The 15,106-nt window shown below is 41.7% G+C and overlaps 1 protein-coding gene across 7 annotated transcripts in view; it reads right to left on the bottom strand.

Moving 5' to 3' along the window:
* The window catches only part of BOD1L1 (biorientation of chromosomes in cell division 1 like 1), an 80,927-nt gene that overhangs the window by 50,721 nt on the left and 15,100 nt on the right, over positions 1–15,106 (bottom strand). For all 7 annotated transcript variants that reach the window (XM_032224145.1, XM_032224142.1, XM_032224143.1 and 4 more), the window contains exons 6-9: positions 14,358–14,527; positions 8,755–8,869; positions 8,467–8,611; positions 6,520–6,595 (exon numbers count right to left, since the gene is read on the bottom strand). In XM_032224145.1, the coding sequence (XP_032080036.1) occupies positions 6,520–6,595; positions 8,467–8,611; positions 8,755–8,869; positions 14,358–14,527 (506 nt within the window). The remainder of the gene's footprint in view (positions 1–6,519; positions 6,596–8,466; positions 8,612–8,754; positions 8,870–14,357; positions 14,528–15,106) is intronic.

Below are 15,106 nucleotides of genomic sequence, written 5' to 3'. Positions count from 1 at the left end.
ATCGTTAATTTGTAGTTTATTTTCCAATTTTTTTTCCCATTCTGCCAATTCTATACTATACACAAATTTATCGTCCATGTTATCATTGTTTCTTTCACAGTTTCTTCTTCCATTTTAAATGTTTTAAAATGGAACAAGAAACTGTGAAACATTTTAAAAGTAGTGATATATTTTTTTTAATCAATTTTTCTTCGGTTCCCTGTAAAATTTTATCCAGCTCTTGCGGCTCCTTATAGAATCCGTCTCTTTCCCTGTCATTTTTATACCTTGCCTGTATTTGTAAATAGGGCCACCAGCCAATATCTATTCCCTCGTCTTTCAATTCTTGCCTTGTTTTTAGCCTTTCTTGGTTGTCTAGTATGTCTTCATATCTTATTATCTTGTTTATGTCCAATATGTTCGGGTATATCAGAGCTTCCACAGTGGATAGCTAGGTTCGGATTTTATTATAATGTTTTGTTTTGATTTTTAACCATGTATGTAATAGAGCTTTTCTAATTAAATGTTTTTGGAAATAGCTATGAATGTTGTCTTTCCCAATTGCAAATTATAACCTTCTATTGTTAATAATCTTCTGTTTTTTAAACTGATCCAGTCTTTTATCCAGGTGAGAGCTGCGGTTTGGTAATAAAGCTCCCAATCGGGAAGTCCAAATCCTCCTCTTTCTTTACTGTCTTGTAACAATTTTAATTTGATTTGTGGTTTTTCCACTGACCAAATAAACCGTGCAATTAATTTATTTAAATCTATGAAAAAAAATTTCGCTAGGCTAATCGGCACCACTTGAAATAAAAATAACTTTTGGGTAGTATATTCACTTTAATGATGGCAATTCTTCCCATTAAGGATATTTGTAGTTTCCTCCAATTTTCCAGATCTTTCTTAATTTTTTGAATCGTTTTAACATAATTATGTTCTTTAATTGTTGAGCATTTCCCCCGTCAGCCAAATTCCTAGAAACTTTTTTTGCTATTTGCATTCCAATGTTTTCCTCTAATTCTTGCTCGTTTTTTTAGTAAAATTCTTCCTCATGATCCTTGTTTTGTTCTTATTAATTTTAAGACCCGCTACCTTACTGAATTCCTCTATTTTTTGGATTAATTCCTGATTTTAATAGATCCTCTAATATGAATACCATATCGTCCGCAAATGCCTGTGATTTATATTCCTCTTTTTTAATTGTGAATCCCTTTATTTCTTATTTGTTTCTAATTTCTGTTAATAGAACTTCCAGTGATAGTATAAATAATAAATGTGATTATGGACAACCCTATCTCACTCCTTTCCATATCTTAACTTCTTCTGTAGTGTCACTATTTATTATTATTTTTGCTGTCTGGGCCAAATAAATTGATTCTATCATGTTTATAAATTTTTCTCCAAATCTCATCATTTTTAACTGTGATTATGAAATGCCAATTCAAGTTATCAAAGGCCTTCTGGGCATCTAAGACCAGTGCAACTTGTTTTCCCGGATTCTCTTCATAATATTCTAGTATATTTATAATTATCCTCATATTGTTTTTTAATTCTCTTTTTGGTAAGGAGCCGTTTTGATCTGTGTGGATAATTTCATTTAATATTTTTTTCATTCACTCTGCCATTATTGATGTAAAAGTTTTATAATCTGCGTTTATATAAATTGGTCTGTAATTTTTTATTTGTTGGTGGTCTGAATTGTCTTTGGGTATCAATGTTATATATGCTTCCCTCCAAGATTTTGGTAACTTTGCTTCTATAAGTGCTTCACTTTGATTTTTTTGTTTAGCATTTCTCTTCTCTCTTCTTCAATTTCATGTAGATTCCTTGTATTTAAGTATTGTTCGATACTGTCTTGTAATATAATTTTTTTGCTGTACAAATTCTCGAAAAATTTCTGTAGTATTTTTTTTTCTTCTTTCCAGTATTGTATGTTTCCCCTTTCATCTTGTAAGTGATGTATTATTCTTTTTTCTTTTTCTTTTTCCAATTTGTGTGCTGACCATCTTCCCAGTTTATTCGCATTTTCAAAATAGTTTTGTTTTGCAAATTTGATTTTTTGGACCATCTCTTCGTGTCATCAAATTTAATTTGTGTTTTATTAGTTCTTTTTCCCCCTTTATTTTTGATTCTTGTGGGTTTTTTGCAGGTCCATTTCCAGTTCTTTAAGTTCTTTCTCTAATGATCCGTTTTTGTCTCTTTTCCTTGTTTTTCCTTGCCAAATACACTCTTGTCAACCCTCTTGTAAAAAGCTTTTGTAGTATCCCATAAATTTTGTAACAATGTTTCTTCTTTCTTATTTACTTCATAGAAAAGTTTCAATTTTCTTTCTATCCTTTTTATATATTCTTTATCTTTCATTATTCTTTGATTCATTGACCATCTCTTTTTCTTTTTTGGTCCTTTCCATGTTATTTTTATTGGGTTGTGATCCGCCCAGGTGTTTGTCATTATTTCAATCTGTTCTGTATCTCTTCTGTTCTTGGATTGACCAAATCATACCTATCCTTGACCATGATTTGTGGGGGTTTGAATAATATGTACATTGTTTGTTTCCTATATTTCTTTCTCTCCATACATCTTTCAGGCTCAATTCCTGTACCATTTCGAAAAAGGTAGATGGTAGCATTCTTTATTTTTCTTATTTCTTTTGTTAATCTTGTAGGGTCAGCTACTTGTTAGAGCAGTCCTGGGGGCTTTCCTGGTTGTTTTTTCATTGTAGCACATGTAGTACAGCTCTTTACGTAGTCCTCAATATCTCCTTTCATCTTTGGACAAAATTGCCTCCTGGCCAAGTGTGGGGTTTTCACGAAGCCGAAGTGGCCTACCTGCTTGCTATTATGGTACATTCTTTGCAGTACTTGGAAGGCGCAGGTTTCTAGAGACAAAATTTAGAGCCCTTGCAGGCCAGTCTGTCTCTGAGGGTTAGTAGTTCCTTGTTGTTCCGGTACTATGGATCGGTGGGTAGCTTGGTTTTTAACTGTTGAGTCAAACCCACTCCCTCGTCAATTTTCCATCTTTGCGCCTGCTGCCTGATTGTGACTTATTTGGCTTACTGGCATCATAGTGTGGACCACATTTTCATGCTTGCTGTTGTATTGTGGAATTCATGACAAAGCATCGGCTAAAAGATTTCTCCCCCCCGGGATGCATTTTAAGTGAAATTGAAGTGGTTGAAGTACTGCGCCCATTGGATCTGCTTTGGTGAGAGCTTCTGCAGGGGCCTAAGTGCCTCCTAGTTTTAATGGTCCATCCATACTTCAAATGGAAATTGGCTCCCTTCAAGGAAGTGGCGCCAGGTCAGTGGAGCCCAAGAGACTGTGTATGCTTCTTTTTCCCACCTCCTTTCAGTCTCTGTTAGTTTTCTGGAGGTGTATGCACATGGTTGAAAGTTCCCCTCTTCAATTTTTTGGGAGGACTGCAGCAACTGCTATGTCGCTGGCATCCGCTTGGATAACGGGTCTCGATGCTTAAGGATCAGCTCTTTGGCAAATAGTCTTTTGAGCGTCTCAAATGCCTTTTGGCATTCCAGGGTCCATTTAAGGGGCTGACTTGGCTGTGGTTTCACTCCCCCCCTCCCGTCTTTAGTAGTTTGGTGATTGGGAGGGTGATCTCAGCAAAGGAGGGTATGAACTGCCTGTAGAAATTAGCGAACCCCAGGAAGCCTTGGAGCTACTTGAGGGTTCGAGGTTGCCAGTCCAGGACAGCTTTGATTTTTACTGGGTCCATCTCTATCCCCTCACTGGACACATGATACCCTAAGCAATCTAGGCTGGTCTTATGTAGCTTGTACTTAAGACAATTTGGCATACAGGTTTGCCACTAGGAGTTTCTTGAGCACCTGGCCCACCAGTTTGATGTATTTTTCCAGTGTCTCAGAACAAACTTTCCCCTTTGGCTGATGGAAGGGGGGCTTCTTCACCTTGGCAGGTTCTGAAGGTTTCCCCCTAGGTTGGGAAGAGGGGGCAAGGCACTTAGCATCCCAGTGGCCTTCCTGGCCGCAGCAAAAACATTTGATGGGCAGTCCTGAAGCTCCACTGGAGGAATCTGGGGCTTGACCAGGGGTTGATCGTCTTCCCAGATGTCACTTTGCTAGTTGGGTGCCGCTTCACACTGCTTGCATCACTTGAACTTGAGGTCCATTGCTACGGCCATCCAATACCACTTGTGAATCTGAGAGACTCCTCAGTATATGCACGCATTTAGCAACTCACAGTTCAGGCCCTCTTTAAAGAAGTAGATCAGTAGTGTTTCCGGCCACTGCCGCAGCCTATCAGGCACTCGTCACAACTCTCAGATATATTCCTTGGAGGGTCAGCCCCTCTGCTTTAGTTCGTGGATCTTGGCTTCAGCTTGTAGGGAGTTGTCCTCAAACCTAGACATTGTTCCCCAGCTCTGGCATGTCCTTGTCATGGAGTTGGGTCACCCATTCGGCTGCCGCCCCTTCCAGGTTTGCTGTCACAGCATGGACCATTGCTCGGTCACTTGGGTAGTCTGCCATGTGGTCATCTAGTTGAACCCACACCTGGTTCATGAAGAACGCCAGTTTCTCTCGGTCCCCGTCGAAGGTGGCTTTCATGGTGGGAGGTGGGAGTTGTGGCAGCACCCAAGCTGGAGGCCAGTAGCCAATAGCCCAGCTGGGCCCAAGGGAGAGCCTTGCCATCCTGGGGGGGGGGTGTTGGGTACGTGGCCAGGTGGGCTTGCTACCCGATGGCGCCATGGTGAGCTCTGCTGTCAGCTTGGGTTCAACCGGGCTTGCTACTCGACGGCAGCAGAGGGCAAGCTAGCTGTGTCAGTACCGCTGGAGCCGGATCGCTGTCAGGACAGGTTTGCTCAGGAGCCGTTGGGCCATTTAAGACTACCTGCCCGCCCATCTTCACCTCTGGGGCATCATATTCTACACAGTGGGGACAGCAGCAGAAAAGGTTCTCTTTCTAGACCCTGCCAATCAAAATAAGATCTGTAGCATATCTTCCAGATAAAGTGAGAGGGACTGATGAGATTGGGCAAAACCAGTTCTGTAGGTAACCTGGTCCTATGCCACGTACAAATTTATAGGTAATGACTAACACTTTGAATTGGACCCAGAAACAAACTGATACCCAGCGAATCTCTGGGAACAAGGGTATATGTGCCCTTTTTCAGACACCTAGTATGTAGTACAGTGCTCTGTACTAGCTGAAGCTTCTGGATATTAGCTCCATGTACACTACATTGTAATTGTCCAATCTTGAGATGACAGGGCATGAATGGCTGCGTGTTAAGACTCCCTGATTATGAATGGGCATAATTGGAGCATAGCACATAGACGGGTAAAGACCCTCCTGGCCATAGCAGCCACCTGCTCTTTGAGCAGGAGCCATGAAGAGAGTCGCCAGATTGCACACTGGATCTGTCTAAGCAAGTGCAACCCCATCCAATACCAAAGATGACAAAATCTTGAGTGCAGAGAAGTTCACCCACAGCCATTCTGTTTTACTGGGATTCAGTTGAAATCTACTGCCCCCCCATCCAGACCTTTACTGCCTCCAGGCAGTGAAAAAGGATGTTGATTGTGACATTCACTTCATCCGACATGGAGATATATAACTCTCTTACCATCAGTGTGTGGGTGATACTTCATCCAATAGAGATGGATACTCTCATCCAGTGATTTCATGTAGATGTTGAAAAGCAGTGAGAGAGCCTTGAGCCCTGTGGCACCTCATAAAGCAGAGTTATGAATTGGACTTCTCATTCCCTATCAACACTACTTAGAATTGCCTTGGAGGAAGGATGTGAACCAGCACAAACTGTGCCTCCCTCCAACCCTAACCGCCACTTAAGTCCAAAAGGACACCATTGTTGATATGCTGCTGAGAGGTCAAGGAGAACAGGGATGGAAGCATACCTCCATCCCATTCTTGCCAGAGATGAATGTGACCAATGCAGTTTCAGTCCCCATACCTAGGCCTGAAACCTGCCTGAAGAGTCCGGATAATCTGTTTCCTCCAGGTTCCTCTGGTGTTGCAACAACACTACTTTCTCAACCATCTTTCCTAAAAAGGGTAGATGAGACGACTGGATGAAAATTTACCAACATGGAGGGCTCTAGTAATGGTTTCTTGAGTAGGACGACACACCAGAAACTCTTTAAAAGGAGCTGGAAACACTCCCTGTGACAAGGTTGAATTCACCAACACATGGACCCACTCACGATACCTCCTGGGAAGCCTTAACCAGCCAGGAGAGGTATGTATCTAATATATAGGTGGTGGTGTTTTTATTCCAAAAGAACCTGTCCACTTCGTGTTTATGACTAAAGGACTAAAGTGCCACATCTCTATCGGGCTTGCTTGCAAGAAAGCCAGGCTTTCAATGTCTATGGTTATAGGTCGGAAGACGGGGCGTCTCGGGAGTGGAGTCTTCAGTACCAAGTCCTTCTTCTGCCCCCATGAAAATCATACCCTTCCACACACACCCCCCCCAGTTAAATAGCATAGGGTGATAGGGTTTTAGCCAGCAAGAATTTTAAAAGCTTTTCTAAAAATTAAGACTTACTTCATTTATCTTTTCAAATTCTCCAAAATATTCATCAGGCTGTTCACATTTTTTCTTCCAGCCCTCTTCATCATGCCTAGACGTATGAGAGGATAAAATTATTGGAAATCTCTATTCTGGTAGAAATATAACCTACTATTTAATTAATTAAATATTTAAACAAATCAATCAGCTGACAATCTGTTGACTTGACCCTTCTGCTAAATGGTCACAGCATTCATAATTAGATCATATTCATAGCATCCATAGTTTCTTTTCCATGTGAACAAGAGCTAGATGCTGTCCTTGGGACCAGAAAGAGAGGAATGATTAGCTAGATCCAAATAATGACGCTAGTAAGCTTCAAGATAACATGGAAATAACAGAAAGACGTCCATAGAAAAATGTATTAGACTGGAAGCACTATGGAAAGAAGAGGCATACAGTGAAATGGAGGTAACAGAGGTGGAATCTCAAGGACAATGCTCTAATGTGGTCCACTAGAAACAGAGCTAGGACTCAAACAACTGCAGGAAGAAAAGAAAATTCACTGATTTTTTTCCCTTCACTTTTCACTTTATCCCCATATGGACTGATAAGTGGAAAATAAGAATTTCCTTGAAGCCATACATGCCAGTGTTTGAGAAACTTAAGAGCTGACTAAATAACTCTATGAATATCAGCTGGTTCTCTTCAGTCTTGTTCTCTGTCATGCAAATTCAGCAGAAGATCATATATATCTGCCCCACTTCTTCACATTTATGACTATTTTTCACACTTATGGCCATTGCAGCATCCCCACAGTCAAGTGAATAAAATTCAGACACTTGGCAACTGACTCATATTTCTGATGGTTGCAGTGTCCCAGAATCATGTGATCTTTTGTGACCTTCTGACAAGCAAAGTCAATGGGGAAACTAGATTCACTTAAGAACTGTGTTAATAATTTAACAACTGCAGTGATTCACTTAACAAATATGGCAAGAAAAGTCATAAAATGGGGCAAAACCTCACTTAATAAATTTCTCATTTAACAACATAAATTTTGGGCTGAACTGTCGTTGTGAGGACTATGTGTAAATTGCAATCATCAACAAGAGGTGTATATACATACATACATACATACATACATACATACATTTAGTGTCACAACCCCTGGTATGCCCCAATTATGGGAGGAAGCTAACTGCTTCCAATCGGCTCGTCACAAGAGTCCATCACGACAAAAACCCAATATTTTTACTGTTGCCTTTGCACAAAACACACACACACACACACACACATATATGTATATATATGTGTGGTATTTGTGCTGATAAATAAATAAAGGGAGACTAGTATAGATCCATTTCAAGCTATTTAGCTCTCATCAGCTAGCCATCCCAGTAAGGGTATGGCTAGCTACCCTTACCCAGTAAGGGTAGCTAGCCATACCCTTGGGGCATATCAGGGGTTGTGACACTAAATATATGTATATATGTATATATATGTATGTATATGTATATGTATGTATACATACATACATACATACATACATACATACATACATATTCGTAGATTTTCACAGGTGTAGGTATGCTGGTCTTGTTGTATTTGGGTCTTTTCCCATGTAAGATTGAGATTGTTTTGGCAATATTTTGGCGAGGTCTCACTCGCCATCTTCAGGCTGGGTTTGGGGCTTAAAGCTTTAAAGTCAGTTGAATTTTGAATTTTGATCAAATGACCATGGAGATGCTGCAATGGGTGTGAAAAATACTTATGCTCTGTTTTTTTCAGTGCCATTGTAATTTTAAATGGCCACTAAAGAAACAACTGTAAGTCAAGTACTACCTATAACTAATTTACTGATTTGTTTTAAAATCACACAAGCAAAGCATGTCTTCAGTGATTACTACCTGAAAACCACAAGACAATTTTGTAATATGCCAACGTAACTCCACTTTAACGTAAAATAAAATGAAGGTATACCTTGACTCTCTTTTTCTTTTCCTGCTTAGTGCTACTTTCTTTTCCAAAAATCTTTGTTCTTTAAGCACATCCTTAATGCTGGCACCACCAGTTTTTAGATCAAAGCTTCTTCCTGAAAGGTCTTCCAAATTTTGAATGCTTTTACCTAAAATAACACCAGAACATCTCAAGCTGCTGTATCTCATATTTCCATGGTTTCAGAATAAAGGAGGCTTCCACCGGTTTGCCAAAAATGCATCCAGTAGTAAAGCAGTACAAGAAAGATTGGCATAAAGTAAAACTCAGTACCTTGATGGCCAATTTTCAGAGATTTTGTTTTTTCTGCAGCCTTCTGTTTCCTCTTTTCTTCAAGTTTTTCTCTGTTAAGCTGTCTCCTCAGAAATCTCTCTTCTTTTTCTTTAGCCTGAAAATAGGGTGGGAAAGTGTGTGATCCAGAGTAAGACATGGACAGGCTTTCAGTTCCCTTATCCAAATGTCCCTTTATTACCCAAGTTTATGAGCCCATGTGAAGTATCTCTATTAGCTGGATTCTGGTGTGTCAGAAAATAAGGCAGACCACGCATTTCCCTCCTGTGGTTCTCGAGATGTTGTCCAACTATAATTTCTGGCAGCTTCATTCAATACAGACAGTGCTGAGGGAAGCTGGAAATTATTCTTCTGCTATGTTTGAAGGTCTCCAAGATCTAGTAGAATATGCTAACTTTAATCTTTAATACTCCTAAGCATCTTGGAGTCAACTTATGTGATATATGTCTACTGCAGGCTGTTATTTAAGACGGTACTCCCTGGAGCATCTTCCCTATTTCCTGTGCACAGAATATTTTAAGCCATATTATGGTTGAGTTTAAGGAACAATGGGATACAGATGTTGGTTTAAAAAAAAATAGTCCATAGTGATTACTTAACTTAGCCTGCTTCCATGTGCCATCCAAAACAAGGCAACAAATCAATCAATGGTACATTTTTTGTGCTCCATGAAAACAGCTAGGTCTTACCTATTCTGAGCCACTTTTGTTACTTATTTTAAAAAAATCAATAGTAAAAAAAAAAGTCTCCTGGAACTGTGGTGCCCCACCACTGGGGATTTTCAAGGAAATACTGGACAATCATTTGTCTGGGATGGAATAAGGATACGTGGTTTGGGCAGGGGGTTAGACTAGAAGATCTCCAAGGTTCTTTCCAGCAGTATGATTCTATCTAGATGAAGTTCTATTTGGCTGGGAGACAATAATAAAACTGCTCCCATCATCATGATGCGTGATTTGTGCCAGAAACTAGATAGGGGAAGAGAGACGTTGCCAATTGGCTTATATTTCCTAGCAACTCTTTCCTACCCTTTCCCATACTATTATGCTAGACTGCCTTCCAGGCTGGGCTGTAGGAAACTTGTTTCACAATGGATCAGATCCTTTCGTGTTCGAAGTCTAGAGCCATGATGGCGAACCTATGGCACATGTGCCAGAAATGGCACACAGAGCCATCTTGTGCAGGATGTGCAGCTTCGCTGGCTCCTCTTCTGTGTTTCTGTGCACATGCCCACGCCAGCCAGACTTTATGCATTTGCGCACAATGGCACCCTAACTTCCGGGTTTCCATTGTGCACAAGCGCGATGGCCAGCTGTTTGTCAGGCCCGCGCTGGAAATTTGAGCGCATGTGCAATGGAGCGCTGCTCTTCCGGCTTTCGGCACTCCTACATATGCGAAGGCCAACGAGGCCGTGTGTTCCTCGCGGGATCGTTTTGTGTGACGTTTCCACCATGCAGGTCGGTACACGGGTACAAAAAAAGTTAGCATCACTGGTCTAGAAGATGCTGCTGAAGGAATATTCTTCCAAAATGAGGCCACTGATCCCTGGATTTCCATCTATTTCCCACTGATCTTTGACGTTCACAAAAAAAAGTGCTTAAAGAGGTTAATTTGGAGATTGACAGAAGTTCACTTCGGAAACTGTTTAAATTCCACAATGGGCTAGATAAGGGGTCTGCAACCTTAAACCCTCAAAGAGCTATTTGGACCCATTTCCCACAGAAAACACCAGGAGCACAAAACCAGGTGGGTGTAGCTAACTCGTCACTCCCACCCAGTCACATGACCCCGCAGCCACACCTATCCAGGTTTTGTGGCTCCCGGTGTTTTATGTGGGAAATGGGTCACTTCTGCCTCCCATTTCTATTTTTCCTCTCCCTTTTTTATTTCTCTCCCTCTTCTCTCTCATTTGTTTCTCTCTTTACCCTCTCATTTTCTTCCTCCAGCTTTCTCATTTCTCTCTCATTTGTTTCCCTCTTTTCCCATTCTTTCCCTCTAGCTCTCTCATTTCTCTCTCTCCCTTCTCTCTCATTTGTTTCTTTTTCCTCTCTCTCATTCTCTCCCCTCCATCATTTTCTCATTTCTCTCTCTTTTTACTCCTTTTCTCTGTCATTACTCTCTCACTTGCTCTCTTGCACGAATGATACCCTCTCTCGCACATGAGCAGGAATACCGTCCGCAAGCAATACCCTCTCTCACACACCCAGCCTGGGGGTCACACTCGGAGAAAGCTGGAGCACCCTCACCAAAGACGCTTGCCTGTCAGCCACTCAACCTGCCTGCTTCGCATGCCTTTGCTGCACTTTAGTCGAACCCAGCTGCTCACTTGAGGGTATCCCTGCTCGTGTGCGACCCCCCGTCACAGCAACAGTGGGCCAGCGGGTCAAGTGAGAAAGCGGGGAAGCCACCAGCTCGTGCTCACTTCTCAGCTGTGGGCCTGTCCCCCTTTCCGTTGTACCCTCTTCCAAAATCACATTCCCACCCCTTGTGTTAGCAAGGTTGTCTGAGCCACAGACAAGTTGGGCCAATGTCTCGGGGCAGAGAGCAGGTCATGCAACCAGGTAGGCAGGGAGCCGCAGTAGAGGGGTTAAAGAGCCACATGCGGCTGTGGAGTTGTGGGTTGCTGACACCTGGGCTAGATGAAGAACTGAATCCAGATAAGACAAAGGTGCTACTGGGAGAATGATATCCTCAATTTGGGGATTAGGTGCTGTGAATGTTTGGTAAGTTTGTTCTCATTCTAAAAGAACAGGTTTGCAGTCTTAGATTACTCTTTGTGGCAGGTTCCAAGTAACACTCATTTCTGAAGTGATTCAAGGAGCTTTGCTGCTGTCCAATTCTGATTCCAGCATATGCTGTTCCTTCGATACATCGGGCCTGACATGCGAAGCTGTGGCACGATCTGCTTCGGGTCGTATAAGAGGAGGCAGATGCTGCACTTGGTGGTGCTGCAGCTTCGAGGCTCGGAAAGGTGAATGGGAGTTGAGCCAGAGATTACAACGGGGTTGTCCAGTTCCCAGGAGCTGAGCTGTGCTCCTCATGCTGAGTTGGCCGAATTGCTCCAGGAGGCCCGCTAGCAACTGGCTGCGTGAATCCCTAATCCGAGAGCGCCTGGGGTCTCTGGCACTCTCCACTCATAAACTGGGGTCAGCTCCGTTCTGTTCAGTCCCATCTGTTGGCTCAGTAGCGTTGTTCCAGGCATTGTCTCTTAAGGTAGTGTGGCTCTTGCAGCTTTGTCCCATAGAGTAAGGTCTTGCTGGGTGGTTCATTTGGGCATCGGCTCTTTGGGCTGGGCACCCACCTGACGTTCCACTTCTGTGACCCTCTCTGCTTCCACCACAGCTTGGGAAGGGGAGTAGATGGTCTCGATGTAGACCGCCGAGCTCACCCGTGGCTCCCTTTGTGGCTGATTTGTCTTCCTCCATCTTTCCTGAGTCTTCACACCACCCAGTGATGGTGGGTCGATGTTCGAGGCTCTGGACCTCAGACAGCACCTCGAGGTTTGGGGAGCTCGTTGAAGTTTAAAGATGATTCAGGATAATGTCAGGGATCCAAGTAACACCCCCAACAACAGAAGATTCCAAGGCTTGAAGTTCCTCAAAGTTCCATTTTATTAGAGATGTCATATTGGCACTTCTGGGAAAACCCAAATCTGAAACCTTTCAGGTTTTCCCCACCCAAAAGAAAGTCCACACAGCTACCCAGCATCCACATGTCAATCACATGGTCTAATCAAAGCACCATCCCAACTGGAGATGCTTCCCAGTCACACCCTTCCAGGTGCAGGACAGAATGTCATTGACTCTTGGAGAAAAGAAGGTTATTATCACTATATATTCCCCAGCTCTATGCAATCCCCCTTCCCAGTTTCCCACAGACTAAATGTGGCAGCCTGAAGATCCAATGTCTAAGATGGCTTCAAGGCCCGACACTTGGATCCTCAGTTGACACTGAATTTAGAAAGGACATTTACACAGAGGATCAATATATTTGGTGCATCATCCAAATCTTCTCAACTAGTTGGATGTGGTGATGACTGTCCATAGCTGGGACTACTACAATTCATATTATATGTCAATGCAAAATGCCTTAAAGTGGCAGCAAAATTTAACACCTACACAATGATTTATTCAGATTTGTTATAGCAAGCCGTCAATGGACTCATCAGTATAATAGCAAAACATCCATAAAAAACAGATAAACATAAAACTACACAGAGAGCCCAGATTGAAACAAAAGCAATACAAAGACAAGATGGAAGAATCATGCATTTGCATGAGATAAATATACAGAAGAGTGTTTCTATTCATTTATCCCACACTATGGATGAATTTAGTTAGGAAAAAATGAGGTTCCAGGTACTCCAGGGCAGACACAATCAGTAGTTATTTTGGTGAGAGATGGCACAGATAGCAACAAAGCACTTGAGACATCCGTAAATCTTTCTTTCAATTTAAGAGATAACAATGTTAAACTAGCAGCAATACATTAAAAATTAGAAGGAGAAAGGAATTCTGAAACCAGGCATTTTTTTTCTTGCCTTAAATTTTGCCAGCATGATATGTATCCAAGTATTTCGAAGTTAAAACAAATAAAATCTTGGCTACCTGGATTGCATGCAGTGGATGTAACACATTTATAGAGATTCTCAGTCATTCAGGTCATAGTTGTCCCAAAGGTACTTTTTCAAGAGGAAACTGGACTATCTGGTTTTTCTTTAAAGATGTTTCACTTCTCATCCAAGAAGCTTCTTCAGCTCTGACCGGATGGTGGGGAATGGAAGGATTTGCAGACAGCTAGTCATTTGCATTCTTTTTAGAGTCTCGTTGAAGCCACCTGGAGGTATGTTGTCAGGGTCACCTGAGTAGTGCAAATGTGTATGGAGCCTTCTTGGAACTATTAAAAGGACTGTGTGGCCTTTGTTTTTCAAATGCAGATGAATCCTGTCCTGATGGGTTTGTTCTATGTTGTGCCACTCTTTTGAAGACAGGGAAGTCCACATTTTAGACAGAGAGGACTGCTGGTTTGAAAGAGGGATCAAAGAGGCCATCTATGTCAAAATTGACCAGCCCTCTCTCAACAGAGGGGGAGAGATACAACATCACCTATCTCCAGTGTACAACACAGTCCTTTCAACAGCTCCAAGAAGGCTCCACACACATTTGCACCAGAGGTGACCCTGACCACGACACATAGAAACCTCCAGGTGGCCCCAATGACTCTCTAAAAGAATGTAAATAATCAGTTGTCTGCAATAACTATAAATCCTTCCATCCACACCATCCAGTCAGAAGCTTCTTGGATGGGAAGTGAAACATCTTCAAAGAAAAACAAGAAAATCCAGTTGCCTCTTGAAAAAGCACCTTTGGGACTGCATGTGTAAAAAACTTCCCTTGCCAATTTTTTGACAAATTGACATTCATAAGAAAATGGAGCAAGCACTTCTGTGACACAGAACCCTCAGCTTGGAGCACAGAAAAAACTGCTGCATTATAAATGATCCTGGAAGAATTTTTTCAAAGTATCATTCACCCTGGCAAACTCCCACTCATTAAGGAAAGAGATAAAAGAGCAATTCAGCTTACAACTGACTGCCGACGTTGCTCCACTGTTCTTTCATCATCTGAATCACTGTAATATTTGGAGTAAAGGTAAGGCTTGTGGATGTAAGCATGTCGTCCAGATTTTGTTTTTTTATCATTTGTCCCTTCTGCCTCTGACTTTGCTTTAATCTGGCTGCATTCATCTTCCTCGTCTAGATAAAAGTTGAGAACAAAAGTGTAAGGAAATGTTCATTTTATAATTTAGATATAAGCTAAGATCCAAAGAACCAGATACTACCCCCAAGGTAGGTGAAACCCCCTGCTCAACCGACCCCTTTCTCAAAACTGATGTTGTATAGAAGGAACTGGAAATGAAAAACCATCACTCTATATGAAAATAAAAATTATTTTGGCATTTCAGGATCCTAGCCTTAACTATCCTCCATCTGTATCAATAAATATGCTCCATATTTATTAATATATATTGTTAGAAATAATATGTTAAAATCCCACATTATTTTATTATCCCATTATTATGGTAAATCCAGAACTACAGATCACAGTAAATTTAGCTTTCATTTTTACCACAAGATTCTGGAATTGTAATATGAGCTACAGTGGGACAGAGGTTAGAATGCAGTACTGCAGGCTACTTCTGCTGGCTGCCGGCAATTTGGAAGTTCGAATCTCACCAGATTCAAGGTTGACTCATCCTTCCATCCTTCCCAGGTTGGTAAAATGAGGACCCAGATTGTTTGGGAGCAATATGTTGACTCTGTAAATGGCTTCAA

The sequence above is a fragment of the Thamnophis elegans genome, chromosome 9, assembly GCF_009769535.1.
Source record: "Thamnophis elegans isolate rThaEle1 chromosome 9, rThaEle1.pri, whole genome shotgun sequence".
NCBI classification, from domain to species: domain Eukaryota; kingdom Metazoa; phylum Chordata; class Lepidosauria; order Squamata; family Colubridae; genus Thamnophis; species Thamnophis elegans.
The sequence above is the reverse complement of the archived record's forward strand: the minus strand, read 5'-3'. Positions and strand labels throughout refer to the sequence as shown.